General features: G+C 38.5%; 1 protein-coding gene across 6 annotated transcripts in view; it reads right to left on the bottom strand.

Moving 5' to 3' along the window:
* Positions 1–2,451: 2,451 nt before the first annotated feature.
* The window catches only part of LOC107764125 (putative anion transporter 4, chloroplastic), a 32,376-nt gene continuing 11,213 nt past the window's right edge, over positions 2,452–23,614 (bottom strand). For 3 of the 6 annotated variants that reach the window (XM_016582655.2, XM_016582656.2, XM_075233083.1), the window contains exons 6-8: positions 17,207–17,344; positions 17,085–17,118; positions 2,452–2,950 (exon numbers count right to left, since the gene is read on the bottom strand). In XM_016582655.2, coding sequence (XP_016438141.2) covers positions 2,766–2,950; positions 17,085–17,118; positions 17,207–17,344 — 357 coding nt within the window. In that variant the 3' untranslated portion in view covers positions 2,452–2,765. Of the gene's footprint in view, positions 2,951–14,561; positions 16,454–16,685; positions 17,119–17,206; positions 17,345–23,614 lie in introns of those variants that run through there. The other 3 variants (XR_012700173.1, XR_012700170.1, XR_012700169.1) reach the window with 3 other exon arrangements.

The raw sequence follows: 23,614 nt of genomic DNA, 5'->3' as shown, positions 1-23,614 counted from the left end.
GCGTAGGGTAAGGCCAGCTGGGGAGGGGTCAGGTTGTTGGTGTTCACGTTCGCAAAGAGGCTCACGCATTCGCGAAGGGTAGGTCAGGCAAGACTCCGCGTTCGTGAGGCTTGCTTTGCGTTTGTGAAGTGCATTTTTTTGGGGTAGTAGCATTTTTAAAACACAGGACTTAGGCTCATTTTGTTCATTCTCTTAACTCTTGGCCGATTTTAGAGCTCTTAGGAGAGGGTTTTTTACCTAGCACCTTGAGGTAAATAATTTCTACATAATGTGAGTTTAATACATATATTATGGGTAGATTTTAACATGTAAATTGTGAAAAATTTAAGATTTTGTACCTAGGTTTGAAAATATGGGATTAGACCACGAAAATAATTATGGAATTGAGTAAAAACTATATATTTGTGTTTGTGACGTTATAGGTAATATTTATCTACAAAATTTTTTGGAATCCGGGCACGTGGGCCCGGTGGTGACTTTTAGAAGTTTTCCAAATTGGGTTGGGTAATTACTCTAATAGTTAAATTATAAACTTTTGAGAATATATTGATTAGTTTGTACGACCTTTGGCTAATTTCGGATTGCTTGGCACCAATTTGAGGCAATTAGTATGGTTGAAGAGCCGAGTAGTGAACTTGAAAGCGTGGCAAGTCTCTTGCCTAACATTGTAAGAGAAAATTATCCCTGCAGGTGTTTAAATTGATTATTTGATAATAATTGTGGGTTCTACGTACGCACGAGGTGACGAGTGTCCGTACGTAGCTAAAATTCATGCTTATATCCTTGCAGACTTAGGACTTTACCATGCGATACTTGTATTATTTGAACCCAACTTGTTAGTTTAATTACTTGAATTTATAATTGAAATTGGATAGGGATTTTATGAGACCGAGCTTCATTATCTTGAGTTTTGGCAGAATACTTGATTGTTAGTGGAAATTATGCCTTCTTTGAGTAGAATTCCTATGTGGTAGTCGTTGACCGAAGTTGTAAATAGGTTGGTTATGCCAAATACCTTTTTTGGAGCCATAATTTAAATACGAAATGTAAAAACAAAAATTAAACACACAAATTAAATGCGAAAATGAAACACGAAAAGTAAACACCAAAATAATACGCAAAAATTAAATATAAAAATTAAGAGATGGAATGAGCGCACCGTGATTAAATATTAAAACTTGAAGAAATTGTCCATTAATTTAAAGCTTGAAACTTGCTCCAAATATTTGCCGAAATGCTTGAAACGTAGTTAATTATGAGAAAATTGAGAGAAGAATATAGATAGAAAGTTAGAGATTAGAGAGAGAATGATAGAATTTGTGTGGAAAAATGAAGAAGGATGGAGAGTATTTTTAGTTAAAAATAGGGCCAAAGTATAATTTAATAAACTTAGGGGTTAAATTAAAAGTTTAGGAGTGGTAGGGGTATTTTTGGTTGTTGCCAACGGCTATTTTTAAAAACAATAGCCGTTTTGGCTGTTGCCAACGGCTATTTTAAAAAAAATAGTTGTTGGCTAACGAATACTTTCATTTAAAAAAAATTCAATGGGTTGTCGAGTCGGGACCAGGCCATAACTGCGCCGGGCCGTCGGGACAAAATGGCCATCCCATCCCATCTCGCGCCCCTTGAACCCCCCCCCCCCCCCACACACACACACAACCCATCCCACCTTCCCCTGCCGGTCCGGGATCAGGTCGGGTCTGGCCGCCCCGTTGCTTTGGACACCCATATTCTTGATACTATTGAGCCTCAAAATTTCTCTACTTGTTCAACTACATATTTATCTTAGCCTCATGAAGGGCCCTCGATTAACGGTGCCTATTTATTATGTATAGCTTGAGAAAGAATGAATATTTAGGTTGATGTTGCACAATTTCTAGGTATATAAGAGATCAATATTGCAGGTTTAAAAGTGGGCTTAGAAATAACAAAGCTTTAACATGGTAATAGTGAGCTGAGAGAAATTGCTAGTTAGAGCAGTTCGAGAGAATACATCTTGTAAATTATCGTGATTGATCGAGAGATAAATGCGGTAAGTTAAGGAATCCAATAATTGGGGAAGTCATAACTCTAAACCTCCTTAATCTTGCATATAACTTTGTTAATTAGTTGATAATTTTAGTATATTTCTTTAGTTGCAATAATTTTAGTTTAAAAACTCGAAGTCACCATTTGATAAGCTGGAAAATTGGTTTACTTGACTTCTTGGCGATAGTAAAATTTGTGACGGATACGTTAATTTCCTGTGAAACTCAACCTTGGACTCATAAACCAGGTTATATTTATAGCGATCACTTAGTCCTTTTTATATAGCATAGCTGGGCTTGATCAAAATACATGTTATTTTGACGTGTAACTTAAAATGTAATCATTTTAAAACGGCAGAATTAGCGAAACTTTGATATTAGAAGTGCCAATATAAGCAACCATTTAAGGATCAAAAGAGAGGTACCAATGAAGTTAAACATACCAGAAACTCTAAACGTGTTAGTATTACATATTATCCGGTATGACTTATGCAGAAAGGCTACAGGAACTTGTAAAAAATAAAAACAGCAATAGCAAAAGACTCTGAAAGGTGACTGGTATTTACATTGTTTGGCACTTCTTATAGTGAAGAAAGAAACTGGGATATGGTACTTCCATTCCCTCGTTTGATAATGAAACACTATAACCTATCATAGACCTATCCATCCTTTTACACTGATGAAGTAAACAAGAAAAGAAACCACCTAACCTAAAAAAAAAAGAGACAAAAATCTAATCTAAGTGGAATCATCAAAGTTTACTCTCAACCCTGTAGAAAATATATTCCAGAAGACAGCAGCAGAAAAATACAAGAATGCTGTAAGCAGCAAAAATCCCTTGAATGATCCCACCAGTTCAACAAAAAATCCAGCACCAACAGTTCCAATTATCGCAGCAAATGTACCAGCAGTGTTTGATAGACCTATACAGCGAAAAAAAATAATCTGGTTAGCTCACTGAAACAGCATAAACAAGATATATGCATACAGCCGTTGTCTAGTCCGCAATTGAGCTGCTAACACATGATGTGATTTTCCATAACACAAATTGCTTTCATGGGCAAGCATGCATGTTAGAACATACTAAAAACCCAATATGTTATACTAACATCAGCTCAACACAAAAAAAAAACTAGGCCAATTTACTCGATAAATTGACACTCTGACGTATACCATGAGGTAGAGTTTTAGTTAATTCAATAATACACTATCTGGACACTGTAACGACCCAACCGGTCGTTTTGAGTTCTAGCATCCCGTTCTTTGCTTTGACACTTTGAGTAATTTCGTATGATATTTTATGACTTCCAACATGGGCGGTCTGGACCCCGAAGGGCTCGGGGAAGATTTGAAACCTTATCATGCAATTTGAAAGTTTAAAGAGCTTATTAGATAGAACCTTACCCTCGATTCTAGTAATATCCCTTTGGTTCATGTTTTAAAGTATTAGTTTATATGATGTATTTGGACTAGTATGTATGTTCGGATTAGGACCCAAGGGGCTCGAAAACATTCCACCACTACATCATGAAAGTTGGGATTTTAACAACAACATACCCAGTGTAATCCCACAAGTGGGGTCTCGGGGGTAATATGTACGCAGACCTTACCCCTACCTTCAAGAAGGCAAAGAGGTTGCTTTCGGGAGACCCTCGGCTTAGGAAAGATAAAAGGAAGAGCAACAGCAAGCACATCAATTAGAAACCGAAGCAAAAATACAAAGATACAAAACTAAAACTGAGTACTGCAATCAGAAGGCCGGGGCGAAAGCAACGACAAATAATCACAGAAGCCAAGGAATACGAAAATACATAAATAACATTAACCCATGTACTAAAGCTACCGTCACAGACAAGGACAACGCTAGGCGACCTATCCTAACCCTTTACCTTAATTCTCAACCTCCACACCTTCCTATCCATGGTCATGTCCTAAGTGAGCTGGAGCAACGTCATATCTTGCCTAATCACCTCTCCCCAATACTTCTTTGGCCTACCTCTACCTTTCCTTAGGCCCTCCAGGGCCAACCTCTCACACCTCCTCACTGGAGCATCCGTGTCTCTCCTCTTCACATGCCCGAACCATCTAAGTCTCGCATCCAGCATCTTGTCCTCCACAGGGGCCACACCTACCTTGTCCCGAATAACAACAACAACCCAATATAATCCCACTAGTGGGATCTGGGGAGGGTAGTGTGTACGCAGACCTTACCCCTACCTTGGGGTAGAGAGGCCGTTTCCGATAGACCCTCGGCTCCCTCCCTCCCTCCAAGAACTCCCCACCTTGCTCTTGGGGTGACTCCAACTCACAACCTCTTGGTTGGAAGTGGGGGGCGCTTACCACTAGAGCAACCCACTCTTGTCCCGAATAACATCATTTCTAATTCTATCTAGCCTGGTATACCCGCACATCCATCTCAACATCCCCATTCCAATCAACTTCATCTTTTGGATATGAGAGTTCTTGACTGGCCAACACTCCGCCCCATATAACATAGTCGGTCTGACCACCGCTCTGTAGAACTTATAGGTGGCACATTCTTATCACACAAAACACCTAAAGCAAGCCTCCATTTTATACATCCCGCCCTAATACGATGTGTAACATCCTCGGCGATCTCTCTATTCTCTTGTATAACCGACCTAGGGTATTTAAAGCTCTCTCCCCTAGGAATGACTTGAGAATCAAGCCTCACTTCTCCGTTTACAACCTGAGTCGTACCACTGAACTTGCACTCCAAGTATTCTGTCTTGGTCCTGCTCAACTTGAAACCTTTAGACTCCATGATCTGCCTCCAAATCTCTAATCTCCCGTTAACACCGCCTCGCGTCTCGTCAATCAGAATAATGTCATCTGCAAATAACATGCACCACAGTACCTCTCCTTGTATGTGGTGCGTCAGAGCGTCAATCGCCAAGGCAAATAGAAATGGACTGAGGGCCGACTCCTGATGTAACCCCATCATAACTGAAAAGTGTTCCGAGTCCCCTCCCCCTGTCCTCACTCGAGTCTTAACTCCATCATGCATGTCCTTAATAGCCCTAATGTATACAACAGGAACACCTCTAGCCTCCAAATATCTCTACAGAACCTCCCTTGGTACTTTATCGTAAGTCTTCTCTACGTTGATGAACACTATATGTAAATCCTTCTTCCTCTCCCTGTACTGCTCCATCAACCTCTTAACAAGATAAATAGCTTCTGTAGTCGAACGTCTTAGGCATAAATCCGAATTTGTTTCAGAATATCCACAATCCTTCTCAACCTCAACTCCACCACCTTCTCCCAGACTTTCATAGTATGGCTTAGTAACTTGATGCCCCGGTAGTTGTTGCAACTTAGGATATCACCCTTGTTCCTATACAACGGGACCATCGTACTCCATCTCCATTCTTCGGGCATCTTCTCTGTCCTAATAATGACATTAAATAACCCAGAGAGTCACTCCAAGCCCGCCCTACCCACGCTCTTCCAAAATACCACCGGGATCTCGTCAGAGCCGGTAGCTCTCCCCCTGCTCATCTTACGCATAGCCCCCTTAACCTCCTCGACTCTTATACGCCTATAATACCCAAAGTCCCGACGACATTCAGAGTGTTCTAATTCGCCTAGCTCAATGTTCCTATCCCCTCTTTGTTCAAGAGTTTTATGGAAGTAAGTCTGTCATCTACGTCGAATAAGTGCCTCATCCAACAAAACTCTATCGTCCTCGTCCTTGATGCACTTCACTTGTTCCAGGTCACAGGCCTTCTTTTCTCGCACCTTGGCGAGAGCCGGTCGCTCTCCCCCTACTCATCTTACGCATAGCCCCCTTTACCTCCCGACTCTTATACGCCTATAATACCCAAAGTCCCGACGACATTCAGAGTGTTCTAATTCGCCTAGCTCAATGTTCCTATCCCCCTCTTCGTTCAAGAGTTTTATGGAAGTAAGTCTGTCATCTACGTCGAATAAGTGCCTCATCCAACAAAACTCTGTCGTCCTCGTCCTTGATGCACTTCACTTGGTCCAGGTCACGGGCCTTCTTTTCTCGCACCTTGGCTAGCCTGTAAAACTTCTTATCCCCTCCTCTACCTACGAGTTCTTCATATAGGCGTTCAAACGCAGCGGTCTTAACAGTAGTAACTGCTAACTTCGCTTCCTTCTTGGCCATCTTATACCGCTCCCTATTCGTCCTCTTCACCTCCACGTCCACGCTCTCCAGAAGCTTCAGATATGCCGCTTTCTTGGCCTCCACTTTATCTTGAACCTCAGTACTCTACCACCAATCCCCTTTACGGCCACCAGTTGAGCCCTTTGAGATCCCCAAAACCTCTCTAGCAGCCTCCCTAATACAATTCGCAGTCGCGGTCCACATACTACTTGCGTCCCCACTACTCCTCCATACTCCCATAGCCAGCAACTTATCTCCCAACTCCTGTGCTCTGTCTTTAGTCAAGCCTCTCCGCTCGATCCTAGGTAGACCAAACACAGCCCTCTTTTTTCGCTTCCTCGTAATCTCCAAGTCCATGACCAAAAGCCTATGCTGAGTCGTGAGGTTCTCGCTCGGGATGACCTTACAGTCCGCGCACAGACCTTTATCAGACTTCCTGAAGAGTAGATAATCAATCTGGGTCCTGGTCACCGAACTCTGAAAGGTGACCAAGTGCTCCTCCTTCGGGAAACTAGAGTTAGTTATCACCAAATCAAAAGCCTTAGCAAAATCCATCAAGGACGTACCACCTCTGTTTCTAACTCCGAAACCGAAACCTCCATGCACATCATCGTAGCTCCCAGACGTCAACCCAATGTGGCAATTGAAATTTCCTCCTATGAAAAGCTTCTCAGTGTGCGGATTACCATGCACAACCTCATCAAAATCTTCCCAAAAATGCCTTTTGACCTCCTCGTCCAAGCCCACTTGAGGTGCGTGCGCACTAATCACGTTTAGAGTAAAAACCCCAACAACTAGCTTAATGTCCATCAACCTGTCGTTCACCCTCCTAACCTCCACCACTAGCTCCCGAAGATCCCTATCAACCAAAATACCTACCCCGTTCTTGCCTCCCACGCGTCCAGAGTACCAAAGCTTAAACCCATCTACATCCCGTGCCTAATCACCCACCCATCTAGTCTCCTGTAGACAAGCTATATTGACCTTGCTCTTATGGAGAATCTTCGCTAACTCTACAGGCTTCTTTACTACCCTTACCCTCTTGAGTCATTGTTTTGGTTTGTAGCACTTTGCTTCACGTTTCGAGCCTTTAGACAAGTCCATATAGAGTATTTGAACTTGTCGGATGGTTTCGAGGGATCGAGGGAGGGGGAGAGGGTGAGATTCGGCATTCAGGGAAGGTTCTAAGTGAAAAACCTATGCAGATCTGGCGCATCACGTGGCGCGGCACAACAGGTTATTTTGTCTGCAAATTGTCCTTTTGCATAAATCTATGTTGCTCAGACTCTCCGAAAATATCGTCAGGTATGTGTCAAATACTCCAAAAGTAGTGCATTTTTGGAGGATTCAACACGGGCGCGAAAACATTTTGGAAAGTCGGCACAATATAGGTATAAATAACCTCATTTCATATTTTGAGCTTATTTCATTATTTTTGGAGTTTGAGAGCTCGAGTTGAGGCGATTCTTAAAGCGCTTTTCATTTACAATGTTGGGGTAAGTGATTATAACTCGAATTTGGCTATATCATCAAATTCATCTTGGAAACATGAATTAAAGGGGAAAGCAAGTTGTAAGGCCACGTAAAAGTTCGCCAAGTATATAAGGTTTCACAGTGCCAAACGTCAAGCAAATGTGTTCGGAAGGTTGTAGCTCGCCGCGGTACAGGTTTATGGACTATGCAATGCATCGTGATGTAGGTAGAAGAATTTGTAGAAAATGGCGATTCTACGGTCAATTATGCTAACCACGGATCGGATCCGCTGACCGTAGAACCATCGCGGAACGCGTCAGAAGCAACTTAATTTTGAGGATCATTTCGCAGTGGGTTATGTGGACCGCATAGCCATTCTACGGAGCGCATATCCGTTGCATAATCAGCATGAGAATTTTTGGAAGGAGACTTTGCGGTCCAATATGCGACCGCAGAATCGTTCCGCTGACCGTGGATCCGTCGCGGACCTGACCGGACCCAACCCAAATTTGGAGGCCCATTTCGCGGACCGCATAACCTTTCTGCAATGCATTCCGTGATCGTGGATTTGACATCGGAGGTTATTTTTGAGAATATCTTTATCCGACACTATTTTGATATAAGACCTTAGGGGTTATTTTAGAAGGCATAATCTGGCATATATAGAGAGGGGGGGTGGGGAAAGGTCTAACACTTCTACACTTCAAATTCTTGCACAAATCTTGGGGATTCAAGAGGGAAAACTCATAAGGTCTTCTACTAAACAGGTAAGAATTTATCCCTAGCTCACATGCAATGTTCTATAATGAATCTATGAGTACGATTTTTATGTTAGGGCTTATGGGATGGTGATTGGAAGCCATAAGCCCTTAATTTCGAATTTGGGTATATGTGAAGAGTGGGAGGTGTGATTCTTGAGTTGGGAGTAAGTCGTTAGGCATGCATGTGCCGCTGAAGGTGGTGTGGGGGTTGTTGAACTGTTATGGGTGAATTGTTGACTTGGGTATTGGTTGTGGGGTGAAGATATCTCATAGTAGGGAGCTGTAGTCAAGAATGCACACTATGGGGAATGGCTCAATATTATTATGTTGTTATAGATTGAAGTTGCTAAAAGTAGTGGAATGTTGTATGATCCTAAGGAAAGCTTAATCAAGGTATGTTCGGCTAAGCTCCTTCCCATAGAATTGATTTCTATGAGGTTTTCCTTGATCTTCCAAAGTATGATTTCCACATGCTTCATGCCTTAGCTTCCAAATTGCTAGAACATGATTATGGGTGAGAAGTAACTATATGATATCCATGTGTTCCTTCCCAAGTCATGACTTTTATGCTACGAAACTACGTATTTGAAATGCTTTAAAGATTGAATTACCAAATGCTCATGGAGCTCTACATATTTCGTATTGCTAATGCCATGCTCTATTCCTTCAAAATATTTCAACGTCATTAGTTTTCAAATGCACATGAACATGAAGTTATGCATCTCTATGATTTCAATGACGCAATGCATATGTTATGAAATGAAAGAAAGCATTTGATATGTGGCCATTGCACCAAGAATGAAGATTATCATGTATGGCCAAGAGTGCTAAAGAAATTAAAAGATTCTATGAAAGGTTAGGAGATGAATGCATTTCTTTTATATAGAAATGGTTTTTGGTAGTATTGTTAGGTCACCGAGAAAGGGTGGGTTATAAAGGCCCAAGCTCGAAACTACACGTACCGGTGTAGGAGATGATTGAGGAACATATCCCCTTTTGTATTATGTTGAAATTATTTCCCCTTGATTGTGATGAATTGATTGCTAGCAAAGACTATGTCGACCCACACGGCATTGTGGAGAAACGGCCTAGCCGATCGGGCCGAGATCGGACTCCATGCCACGTGCATGGTGGTGTGTCGGTAACCAATGAACTCCCAACCAAACATGTTAATGCTTATATGAAAATTGATTATGTCTTAACTTGGCATTTAAATATTATTGATTTTCTTACTGCTTCCATATTTCTATCTTCTTACGTTGACATTCCATTCCATGTGAGCGTACTTAGCTTTACATACTAGTAGTAATCCATATGCACTAACGTCCCTTTTATCGGGGACGCTATATCTTTAATAGATGCAGGTGGTTCCTTAGCAAGCCGCACAGGTTCTTGATAGGTGTACCCTCTCCTCATCTGACTTGGTGAGCCCTACTCCACACCGGGGTCTTATGCTGTTTCGATTTCTAGTACATTATGTTTTGAGGTATAGCCGGAGCCTTGTCACCGGCACTTCCATACTATACTCATGTTTATTTAGAGGCTCCGTAGACATAATGTGGGACGTGTCTTATATGGGGAAAAACAAACTAAAAATGACGTTTTGTCGGATGTTTCCACTTCTAACTATGGACTTGTAATATTTTGGTAATTATCAATGAAGTTCCTTTAAGTAATGAAAATTTTGTGTTGTACATTTACATCCTCCCGATTGTCTTACTCTTGTTTATTCTTGAATCATTCATGGGTAAGGTTGGGTAGTAGGCATCAATAAAGCGTGCTTGACTAGGATATCTCAGTTGAGCACCGGTTCCGCTCTCCAAGGTCGGGGCGTGACACACGTGAAATTTTATAGAAAACCTTAAATCATCTAAATGAAGATTTGAATGCCTAAACGACCTTAGATTGAAAATCGAAGCATAGATTTGGACTCGTGAGGTTATGGTCAATAGGATTTGATATTAGTTTTCGAGTTTGACCATGTGGGCTCAGGTTTAACTTTGAGTTGACTTTTGACTTAACCTTAGATTTTGATTGATTTAATGAGTGGAATAGCTTTGTTGACATCCTTGAACACCCTTATGACTAGATCGAGGTAGTTTGGCGGATTTGAACCGAGGCAAGGGTGTTCTTGAGAAGTAGAGTTTGCTTGGACCGAGGTAAGTTGAGATTTTGACCTCAATGAGGAAATTTTCCCAAATTATCTTGTTTTCTACAGGCTACGTGTTTGGGGGTAATATATATAAGAGGTGACAAGCGTATATGTAAACGCCATGTGATTCCATGTTTGGGTAGAATAATAAGCTTTGTATGCTATACCTATTACTTAATTTGTTTCATGACTATTTCTGCAGCTTCCCATGCTATTATCATGCCATAGGCATCACTCATATACTAGTTTAACATGATTGAACATTGTATGCCATGACTAGTTGTAGCATGACTATCTAAGCATTTCGCTTATACTAGTATAATGTAGCAGGGATCCTTCACATGCTAACATTATAGTTGATGTGTATGCCAGATTACATGTTTAAATTGTTAGTCATGCATGGAACATGTGCATATTATCATTTGCATGTGAGTTTTACACATAGATGTAGTTATGGCACATTGAGTTATCCGTGCCGGTTATGAGATGCACATTGAGTAGTACGTGCAGATTGCTTTGTGTATATTGATTTAGCTATGCAGTTAAGACGTGTAGATCCTCGTTCTTGTTGAGATATTAGTTAGGACATGTTACATCATGTTCCGGTAGCGCGTAAAGGATTTACAATCCTATTTGCGTGTGGATTAGGATCCATCACTCTAGAGTCGTCCTCCCTTGTTTCACTCTTGGTAGCGTAACGCGGGTTTGTAAGAATCTAACGAGTTTTTAGTTTGTTGGACATTCTGACGATATCGGTTGATGTAAAGTTCGAGTCTTTATCATGCATATGCATTCGTAGACTCTTGTTGCATTTTTACATAAAGGTTAACTGGTGCATATCATTAGATATATGTTTTTTCAATGTATTTTTACACAGAGGCGTAGCTAGGATTTGAAGCTTATGGGTGCAAGATTCTAGTTCAATTGAGTTACTAAGTTCTAAATTAATAATTTGTACAAATTTAATGAATTTCATAAGACAAATACAGAAGTTGAACAAAAGCTATTGGGTTCGGCAGAACTCGTAAGTGAAGAGCTAGCTCTGCCCCCTGTTTTTACACATGCATTAGGTTATTTGATGAGAAAGCATGTATCATTACATGCTTAGACTGTGCATATCATTATATATGTTGTTTTGATGTATTAATACATGCATTGAACTTGTTAGTTGAAATAGGGCGCATCACTTTATATGCTCTATCTGTGCATATTATTATATGTTTTGGTTGTGATTAGCTTATTGTACTGCTTTTATGCACTTTCTCTATTGTTGCTATGCATTTGAACTGCACTGGTTAATAAGAGAATATTTTGACTAAACCATCACCACTACTTTCTTAGGGAAATAGTAAGTGATACTTACTGAGTACTGTGTCGGTGTACTCATACTACAGTTCTGACATTGGAGCTTCCATATATTGGAGCTGAACGGTGTACTCATCACCTCCGTTTTGTATATTTCAAACAGATGTTGTATTTTACATATCAGCATTGTATTCCTATTCTTAATCATGACTTGTGACACCAGTTCTTGGGGTAGTTTATGTTAAATTTCGGATTTTAACTTTATTATTTATATAATTATCTTTCGCTTGAGTTATATCTGTGTTGGTTAGTTCTCCTAATGGATTGGGTTAGGTGTCATCACGATTTGATGGGATTTAGGTAACCTCGAGGCCAAAAAGAGTTCTATACACGTCACGCTTCACACCATTGAAGCAATGGTAGCTTTACCTTTTCTTTTTCTTTTTTCATTGGCCTTCTTAGCTATTTGGAATAAAGGGGCTAAACTATTAAGACTTGAAGTAGTAAAATAGATATACCAGTGACATAATGAAAACGAAAGAAAGAAAAGACAAAATGGCCCGAGTAAAGCAAAAGTGTTACCTGTAAGGCTGTAACAGATAAGTTCCTTCATACTTTTGTGAAATGTGCACTATCTAAACAATTAATTTGAATGCTTTGCTCTGATTTTCCAATGTCTAAAAGTAAAGTAGTAGAGGTGACCTTAACAGTGCTTTCATTGAACTATCGAGGTGTGGCTTAGTTTGCATATAGAGGTGCAAAGAGATCTTCTGCATTTGCACCTCCGAATATTCCATGGGCACATGAAGAGGAGAGAGGAGAAGGGAGAGAGTTCGGAACCAAATAAATAGGTAGAGTTGGATTCAAGTACAATTTTCGTCGCAAAGACCGAAAAGCCACCTTATTAGTACGTTGGCAATGAGATGTTAGAGGTAAATTGTTAAAAGAAGAAACGGATACATTGCTATCCTACTACATCGATGGAGTAGGTTAGCAAACCCTATATATATATATATATATATATATATATATATATATATATATATATATATATATACACACACTCCCTCCATTACAATTTATTTGAACCTATTCCTTTTCTAGTCCGTTCCAAAAAGATTGACTTCTTCCTAAATTTGGAAACATTTTAACTTAAATTTTTAATTATATCCTCAATGAGAATCTTTTACAGCTACACAAATACTGTGGCACGTATAACACCACAAGTTTCAAAAGAATTATAACCACACAAATGTTATGACTTGTTTAGGACCACAAACTTTAAAAGTCTTCATTTCTTTCCAAAACTCCGTGCCCAATCAAATTGAGACCGAGGGAGTGTGTGTGTGTGTATATATATATATGTGTGTGTATATATATATATATATAGATTGTTTTAGACCACAAGTTTCAAAAGCATTTCATTCTTTCTTAAACTCTGTGCCCTGTCACATAGGTTCATTCTTTTTTAAACTTAAGGAGTAGTACATAAAGAAAACAGAAGAGGAACAAGGAAAGGAAGAAAGAAAGATGAAAGTATATCTTGAGGTTTTAGGAATGGACTTTGGTGAAGGTGCAAAAAGGTGCTGCAGCAGGAGTGTTAGGGATTTGGGCAGTTGGGGTCAGATACAACCATTGTGATTTTTCCTGATAAAATAGACTGATAATGACTTGGGTGACTGGGATATGGATTCATTATTATTATAATTATGTTACTTATCCATTTTGCATTCAGATATAGAAAAAGAATAGGGAAAAGGACCATCCTTAAATTTTGATAGAAATATCTTCAAACTCGAAAAAAATAGGCAGGGGTGCAAATGCTTGAAAAAAAATGATTTTAAGTTTACAAAAGATCTAAATATATAATCTCACTTTGACCAGGTATGGATCTCTAGAGCAGAGTCCGAATTATTGGGAACTTAGGGGAGAGGGGTGGCACAAAATTATGACATTGTTATGTTACATGGAAAAATTGAATTTTCATAAGATAAAAGTGGCGTGTACCTAATTTTTGAAATAGAATAATTTTTTAACCAGGTTATAAATTTGTATGTGATACAGATATTACTGTAAGATATAGAGAATTCTAAGTTTAGAGAACCCCTAATTTGCCTTAAAAGGAAGAATTACTTAGTATTTGACTGATACCGGTCGAGTAAACTGAAATAGATATAGAGGATTCATATAGCCAACCCTTACTAGTTTCGGATTGAGGCAAACTTGACATAATAATGATAGTAGAAGAAAAAGGTATCTATTTGGGATGGATGGAGCACAAAACCCAAAATAGTTTACCCTAAAGTAAAGACACCAAATACAATTGAAAAAGTTAAAAGCTCTAGGAGAAACATCAAGGGAAAAAACAAGAACAAGATCTGTTAAAGAATTCACGATTTAGTACTCCGTTCAGTTAATGTTATATGCACTAGACATGGTTTTTAAGACAGAAAGGAACACGCTTGACATATAAACTAAACATATATAATTACCAAAAGTGCCTTAAGTAGCATCTAGTGGTTTTCAACATGCCTGTCAATTCCTAAAAGAGCATGTCAATACGAACAAATGGAATTTTTAAAATAGAAGAGTTTCTAGATAAAAGAAGATGTTCATATGTTTGACCAAAGGGGAAACAATGCTATATAAGATGGTGTTGAGGTAGTAATACAGCCGTTGTACAGTTATGCGCCAAGGAAGCATGTTAAGCTTTTACATGATCATTAATTCAATTGAAATAATCAAATCAGACTTCCTTATTAAATGTACACTGATCTGCTAATAAGCTGTTCAAAGTTAAACCCAGTAAAACGAAAAACAAAAAAGAGAACCAAGAAAAGAGGAGTAAAAAGATCACAGCAACAATGGCAAACAATGGCCATACGGCAGTGGCATAGAGGTGCCATGAAATCTTGAATAACCTGGTTGTGCATATATACCCTTATCTGGGGACAATACTAAGTAAACAACTAGGAAAAATAATTGAGACCAGAGAAAATACTATGAGGGTGTTGCGGACATCTCTTTGAGAATACTTTCTGCACAATGACCAAAAAAATAATCTTTGAAAGATCTTGGCCATGTTTTTCTTTCTTATTTTTCTAGTAACCTCTTCCAAAATGCTCCTGTTTTCTTTCACTATTTATCACATGAGAATGTCATTTTTAGGACATCTAAAATGCCCGAGGAATGGAGGTGGAGTACGATGATTCCGCTGTACAAGAACAAGGATGATATTCAAAATTGCAACAACTATATCGGAATCAAACTGCTAAGCCACATTATGAATATTTAGGGGAGGGTGGTGGAGATGAGGGTGGGGAGGAGTGCGTCTATTTTTGAGAACCAGTACGGCTTCATGCCGGAGCAATCGACTACAGAAGCCATTCATCTTATATGGAGATTGGTGAAGCGGTATAGGGATAGGAAAAGGGACTTGCATATGGTGTTCATTGGTCCGGAAAAAAACGTACGACAAAGTCCCAAGAGAAGTTCGATAGAGGTGCTTGGAGGCATAAGGTGTTCCTATAGCGTACATTATGGCGATTACGGACATGTATGACGGGGTTAAGACCCAAGTAAGGCCACTGGGAAGAAACTCGGGACACTTCCCAGTTGTGATGGGGTTGCACCAGGGGTCGGCTCTTAGCCCGTTCTAACGCCTTGGCGATGGATGTATTGACGCAACACATTCAGGTGGAGATGCCACGGTACATGTTATTTGCAGATGACATTGTGCTGACAAACGAGACGCGAGGCGGAGTTAACACTAGGTTGGAGGTCTAGAGATAGACCCTCGAGTCCAAAGGCTTCAAGTTGTGCAGGACTAAAACCGAGTACATGGAGTGCAAGTGAAATAACTCAAGAAATTGAAGTGGAAGTGAGGCTTGATACACAAGTCATCCCCAAGAGAGGAAGTTTCAAGTACCTGGGGCCAGTAATCCAAAATAGCGGGGAGAGAAGATGTCACACACCGTATTGGAGCGGGTGGATGAAATGGAGGCTTGCATCCGGTTTTGTGCAATAAGAAAGTTCCACCAAAACTTAAAGGTAAGTTCTATAGAGTAGTGGTTAGACCGACTATGTTGTATGGGGCGGAGTGTTGGCTAGTCAAGAATTCTCATGTCCATAAAATAAAAGTAGCAGAAATAAAGATGCTGAGATGGATGTGTGGGCATACGAAGAGGGATAGGCTCAGGAACGAAGATACTCGGGAAAAGGTGGGGGAGGCCCATGGAGGAGAAGATGTGGGAAGTGAGGTTGATATGGTTCGGACATGTGAGAAGGATATGCACTAACGCCCTAATGAGGAGGTGTGACAAGTTGAATATGGGGGGTCTGAGGAGATGTAGAGGGAAGCTGAAATGTATTGGGGAGAGGTGATTAGGCAAGACTTGACTTACCGAGGACATTACCCTTGATAAGAAGTTGTGGAGGTCGAGAATTAGGATGGAAAGTTAGTAGGTAGTAGAGCTTGCTTCCTGCCCTTACCGGCGGTTTTAATATTACTCTTATTTTGTCTTATTCTTGGATGTCTATCCGTATCTGATGTTGCTTCTGCTCCGGCTTTGTTACTATATCACTGTTGTTATGTAACAGCTCAGCCTACCAGTGATATTGTCCGCTTTGGACCTAGGCCCGTAGTGTTTTAAAACACGTCATATGTGACATCCCAGGTGAATCCCACATCGACAAAACACGGGAGAGATGCTGGGTATATAAGTAAAACAAGCCTTAGACCCTAGTGACGCGTTTTAAAACCCTACGGGCCGAGGCCCAAGACAGACAATATCACTAGTGGGCTGGGATGTTACATGTTACTATTTTTTCCAGGACTTTTTCATTACTATTTTTCTTTTGCTTTATTGCTGTGGCTATGCTGGCCTGAGCGGGGTCTATCGGAAACAGTCTCTCTACCTGCACAAGGTGGGCATGGTCTGCGTATACACTACTCGCCCAGACCCCACTTGTGGAATCCCACTGGATTTGTTGTTGTTATTGTTTGATTTATCACGTGAGAAGCGGATGCAGACAGACAGAAAATGTGAAAACTTCTCAACCAGTATAAGCTCACATTATACAATAACCACAATATGCTGTTTCGTGTGTGCCAGATAAATAGTTGCATAAGAACAAGTAACTAAATTCAGGAGACAGGGCAAGATCATTCGAGCAACTGGCACAAATTGCACGAGTAAATGGACAAGAATTACCGTGGAGAACGCCAGAATATTGTGGTGAAATATCCTGTTAATGGATGTAAATGGAAGATCAGTTCCATAAATGAAAACTTTTGCTTTACTGATTCATAAAATATATATTTTTACATTCTAACCTGAAGGTTGACAAGGAAGCCACAATGACTAAATGCTTTCAGCCCTACAGCTAAAGTAAGCCAAGCAGATGCGATGGAGGGGCTTGGTGCCATAGTTAAACCAATAAGGGAAAAACCAGCGCCAAAAAACCCAATTGACTGCAAATGGAAAAGAAAAGTTGTGTTAGATGATAGTCTTACTTAGTGTGTCACAAAAACGAAACAAAGCAAAAAAAAAACAATTTGAATATTCCATTGAATCAATAACATTCAACAAGCTTTAACTGAGCATTGAACAAAAATTCATTTATCAAGAGGTAAAACAACAGTTTCTACTGAGTAGGGCTGCTTTCAGCTAACACTTTGACCTGAGTAATCCCGCGGAACCAGTGGTTTCGGTTAACCAGTCATTTTCTGTCAACATGCTATTCGAAAATATTCAACTTTTGACACGTAAAGAGATGTGCCTCGAAATAACTGTGAGCCCCATTTTTTAGTAGCCAGTGTTTAAAAGGTGGAGCCACAAGGGCGGAAACCATTTTTCCTATAAAGGGGTTGGACATTCCCGCGAGACAAGATGTAAGTCTCATTTAATTTTTATATTAGTTCTTTTAGAAGAATAAAGTTTAAAAATGTATAAACTATGAAAAATTATGAAATGCATTATAGGTTGGATAAAACTCAAGCGCAGAAAATGCATATAATATTAAATATATATAGCAGGGTAATACAATCTGATGTGGCATCTCTCAAATGTCAGGGTTTCTATTTATCTCCTTTCTTAGAGCTTTGCCTTTTTAATGAAGAAAATATAGTCCTATGTTGGAAAAAATAAACAAACAGTCCTGTCTTTTACAATTCCATTGGTTACAATACTCTGTCAAGGTGAAAAACCCCCAACAGGCCAACAGACGCTTCTTCTTAAATTCCTTTTCTAACAGTCACTCACTCTTGCCCTCTTAATTACCATACTTGTCTTTCTCTTCATCTTCTGTTTTTGAGTACTCTTCTTTTTTTCCACTTGCCACAGAGGAGTTATTTCTCTCAATTCTCAAGGTAAATCTCTTCTTTATAATTTTGGAATATAGTTGTTCTCTTTCATGTTTAGTTTGTTTTCTCCGCATTCAAGATGAAGAGATGGTATCTCTGATTATTATCTATTCCCAATTTTAATATTTAAGATTTTGCCTTTTTGTTATTCCACTTCTAGCGTATTTCACAAAATTTTGTGATTAGTTTTCTGCCTGTTACGTTTATTCATTGATGTGTATCATAGTCTAATAATTTGTGTTTGTGATCTACCAAAATCTTTCAACAATGACATTTTTGGCAAAATTCAGTTTACTAATTACCGAAAGAAATGCCAGTACTCATCTATTCATTATGGAAAGAAGATAGAAGCTGCTATCCTTTATAAATAAAAGAAGATAGAAGCTGCTAGAAGCTGCTATCCTTTATACATAAAAGAAGTAGGTAAGCTTGGCAATGAGCGAGCAAGCATCGTGATTACCCTTGAGATGGAAAGAAGTGGAGGTTCAGTGTAGTTTGAACTTGCAAGGTCATAAATATCTTCTACGTAGTCCATTGTATATTAGCTAGTAGGAATTACACAAAATTAACATTTGGTTCCTTCTCTTCTTTAAAGTCTATTTGTAAACTGATAGGACTATCTTTGTAAGAATTAGTGAAATTCATGATTATTTGTCAAACAATAATTGTTTTTTTACTTTTATGATGTTCACAAACTCAATTACTGTAGTTTTGATTCCGTTACTTATTCTGAGTTCATCTTTTACTGATTTTTTTAAAATTTTGAATGTTATGTGAACACTTGATGGTTTTTATTCCTCAATTAACTTGTGTATAATTATATCTTTAATGCTGCAGTTACTCAATTGATTGTGTGCATCATCAAAGAATGTTTTAAATGGTAGTACAATACTTTACTCCCTCAATCTCAAATTATTTGTCGTGTTTCTCTTTTACACGCCCCTTAAGAAACATTAATTAGGAGGGGTTGTTGACTATTTTACCCTTATTTATATCTTAAGATATAATCTATTCATTGAATATTTATTCTATTTATGTGTCATCTCCATCTTCAAGAACAATTACTACTAAGGGTAAAATGGGGGAAAATAACTACTTTTGTCTTGAACTTCTAAAATGGCAAATAATTTGAGACATCTATTTTTAAAAGTCACGACAAATAATTTGAGACGGAGGAGTAAATAACTTTCCAACTGCAAAGGGTGTTGTAAACAAAGGGTAAATGCTAGGAACTTGAGTTTTTAATCAAACAATAGGTGCATGACATTGTTTGTACATAAACTTTTCCCAGCTAATGGATGATTAATATATTTTCTCACCTTGTTATATCACTAAACTATGATAAATTGATATGATTTGGTGTGAAATCTGAGTATTTTTTGAAGTTTTTTGCAGTGTCTGAAAGTTCCTCGACTATCTAATCCTCATTGTTGCTATGACAATTTGCTGTGAAATCTGACTATTTTTTAAAGTTTTTTGCAGCATCTGAAAGTTCCTCGACTATCTAATCCTCATTGTTGCTATGACATGATTCGCTTTGGGGACGTTCTCTTTCCAGGTTTGCTGATATAAATTTCATCTAAGGTCAATAAAAGAGTGACTTGTGGTTGGTGCAACTTCACGGCTTCGTATCTCTCTGTATATGACTATCTAATAGGGATGAAACTGTTGCAGATAAAAGGACACATGTTGATACTAATAAGGATTTACCATGGACTACATACTTAAGAGAGGAAGAACAAAGGAACAATATGAATATAAAGCTCGAAGAAGCTTCCATTAGTTTTGATTTGAACTCAAGAAGCAGCTGTAACTTCTTTGGCATGAATACAGCTACATTAGAAACCATTGGAAATAGAATATTTTAGTTTTTTTTTCTAATCATACAAGGCCAAAAGTTCTGTACTCGACTCAAAAAAGTGCTAGTATAACTTTTTATCTGAAGCTCCTATTCAAGGTATATTATCCTTTGTCTATGTAATTAGTGATTTATTTTGTGGTAAGGAGAGATAATTTGTAGTAACTAATCTTGGTTAATTTAGTTACTAAAACCATGCCAGCTTCAGTAATAGAAGACTGAGCAAAATGATAATGATACAGTTAAATTGATGAAACAATTCCCTAATGCTGTACGGCTATTCCTTCTACACCTGTAGAGAATTTAATTCAGGTCATTTCCTTTTGCTTATGAGCTTTTGTTTGATATTGTCGTGTTTACATGATAACTTTTGTAATGAATTTGGGTATACTTTGGTGATTAGCTCTCCATTTGCTAGGAATTGGAAGAATCTAAGCATGGTGAAGAGAAGTGTCATTGGTGTAGAAGTAGCCTATATACTGAGTTCGGATCAAGCAATTTCTCAATTTTCTTTTGCTTCTTTCTCCTTAGTTAAGCAATTTCAGTTTTAAATCTTGGCTTTTGCTCGTATCGCCATTCTCACCTTCTTTTCTCCTTATATCACTATGCATTTTCCCACTTTTAATACATTTAGTTCTGTGTTAACTAATGAAATACCTTAGGATGTAATTAGTAATTAAATCAATAAGAAATTCAATAGAGGGTCAAAAAAAATGATGGACTAGAAGGTAGCATGGCATCTATCTTTTGAATGAAATTTTTTTTTCCTAATTTTTTGGTTTTCCCCCTTTTTTGTTTACTTTATTTTAGAAATCTCAAAAAGTCTCCAAATAAAATTACTAATAAATGTTACTTATGAACAATATTTAAATGTACGTACTATCACTAATAATTATTATCATTTACAATAATTAATACGCTTATTATTTAACAACATTTAAATAGGAAGGGAAGGCAAGAGGACTTGTGTTACATAATCTTTTTCTCTCCAAGTAAGAGGGTAATTTTTGCTTGTATTCCTCTTCGACTTGCTTAGGGCTGCGACATAGTTGTTGTATGACTTACATTATGTAATTTGTTTTTTATTCTAATATTATTAATGTAGGCGCAGCTTGAACGATTGGGAAGTAAATTCAGTGTCCTCTCTTTGCTCCAGTTGCATAACAGTAGGCCTTTAAGCTCCAGAACTGATGCTATATTGAGGAAGGGAGATACAAATGGGAAATTCACTGTCAAGGCTTGCTATAAACACTTAAGGGACTTATCTGCCTCCATTCCTCTTTGGCCATGGAAGTGTATTTGGAGGAACAAAGCACCTTTAAAGGTGGAATGCTTTGCTTGGTTGGTCACATGCAGCATGTTTAACTCAAGAGAATCCTCAAAAAAGAGGGATCAATATTTGTAGTAGATGCTCGCTATGCAAAAGGCAAAATGAGGACATTAATCATCTCTTCATACATTGCTCTTTCACAAAACAAATCTGGGATTGCATTTTGAGCATTGTAGGAATTAATTGGATATGCCAAGTTCATCAATGGAGTTGCTGCAACGCTGGAGCATTAAAGGGATGGGAAAGGCAAAGTTGTAAACATGGAATTCAATTCCTTCAGCAGTCTGGTGGGTCATTTGGATGCAAAGTGTAATAATTCGAGGAGACGCTAGTTTAGGAGACTTACGGATTTTCTCCAAAGCGTAAGCAGATTGAGTGCAACAACTTGGCTCGAATCATTGGTCGTCGGGAATCCTCACGTGGTGGAATAACCCCCTATTGCCACAACCTAAAACCCTCTTTGTTGGATGCAAAGAACTACTAACCCTAGTCACCCTTTTATTGTGTGTATCAGACTCCAAATACCGATAATGGTGTTTATATAGACTATATTTAGAATTAGGGTTAGATTGCCTAATGGGCCATCTTATTAGCTAGCACCCCTTCCCAAAAGGTTATATTTTTCCAACATCTCCCACTCACACATAAGGGAGTGCTTAAGCTCCATCAAGCTAAGGGAAGAACACATTTTCCTTATCTTTCTCTTGCATCATTCATACCGGATAAATAGGTCATGCGACCAGCACACTATGAGAGCACGTTGCTATACATCTGTTAGGAATATATAGCCTCTCGTCGTCATCATGATAGCCTTCAAGTAGATCATATGAAGTATGCTCAGTGCCCTAGATCATTTGAATCACATCGATACATCCTCGAGATCTCATGTATCATAGTTTCTTGTGTTCACAATTATGACTCATAAATCATAACAGGTACCAACAAACACAAAATGAATGAGATTCCATCAAAGATCTTCCTCTTCGCACGAGTCTCTCAACTTGAATTCAATTAGCTTTTCTAGTCATGCTCTGCCAAACCAAATCTTCCATGGTCATTTCGTAACATGCTAAGATAACGAATATCGAACCAAGTTTCGTGCCACTAATAAGAGTACTCAATTTGGGGTGCTCACACAGCAATAAGTTGAGATAAAACTTATGTTAACCCTTTTGTGATGTGATTCTTCGAGTTAATAAAGAACCAACCGACCAGAATCAAGATCTTGAAATGAAAACGTGGTTTGTGGGCCGATTTCAAGAAACAGCGTATCTCAAATTTTAGGACTCGGAATATGATGATTCAAAAACGAGGTGAAAGATGACGATTTAAACTATAAGAAAAACTATTTACTCGTTCAAAACAAGTAAATATTGGTGCTGCACCAGTTCAATGAAAGCAATGATTCTATGATATCAAAAGAACGAAGTTAGATCAAGAAACGTGTTCTTGAATAATCAAGAACTAAAAAGTTCCTCAAGTCACCACTTGGAATCAATTAACATGATAAAGAAACACCATACGCAATTGAAAACTAGATAAAGACTATCGCCACCTTGCTTGGAACCAAAAACAAGGATAAAGAAGACAAAATAGAGAAAAACACTCTATTGCAAATTAGGGCAAACCTCCAAAAACGTGAATCCTCTAGGAAGAGCATGAGAACCCTTTATATAGGCCTATGGTCTCTTCTTTGATGACTACAATTCCTATTCTAATAAGGAAATAAAATAGCTAAAGACAAGGAAAGTAAAATCCCTATTCTACAAGGAAAGAAACTAGAATCCTACTAAAAGGAAAATCCTTATTCTAAAAGGAAGACAATAAAGAAAGTCTAAACCTACCAATAAAAGGAAACACGAAATCCTTTCTTGTAAAGAAACAATAAATCCTATTTTAAGAAGAAAAGAATCTTGGCTTCTTAAGATCATCCTTGAGCTTTTTGGACTTCTTGCGCTTCTAGAAAATAAGTCTATATGTTTAGACTTGAGCTCTAAAACATGATCTTGGGCAAAACTAATAAAATCTAACATAGATTCTTCCTTTTCATCATTTTAGTTTGACATTTGCACGCATGGTATGAAAACATGTGCTACAATATTTTCTCCTTTCACATGGAGCATGTCTTTATCTCACACGATAATGTTGTACAGATAATGTTCAGACACCATATGTATCCGAACTGAGTTCC

The sequence above is a fragment of the Nicotiana tabacum genome, chromosome 2 (assembly GCF_000715075.1).
Source record: "Nicotiana tabacum cultivar K326 chromosome 2, ASM71507v2, whole genome shotgun sequence".
Taxonomy (NCBI): Eukaryota; Viridiplantae; Streptophyta; class Magnoliopsida; order Solanales; family Solanaceae; genus Nicotiana; species Nicotiana tabacum.
The sequence above is the reverse complement of the archived record's forward strand: the minus strand, read 5'-3'. Positions and strand labels throughout refer to the sequence as shown.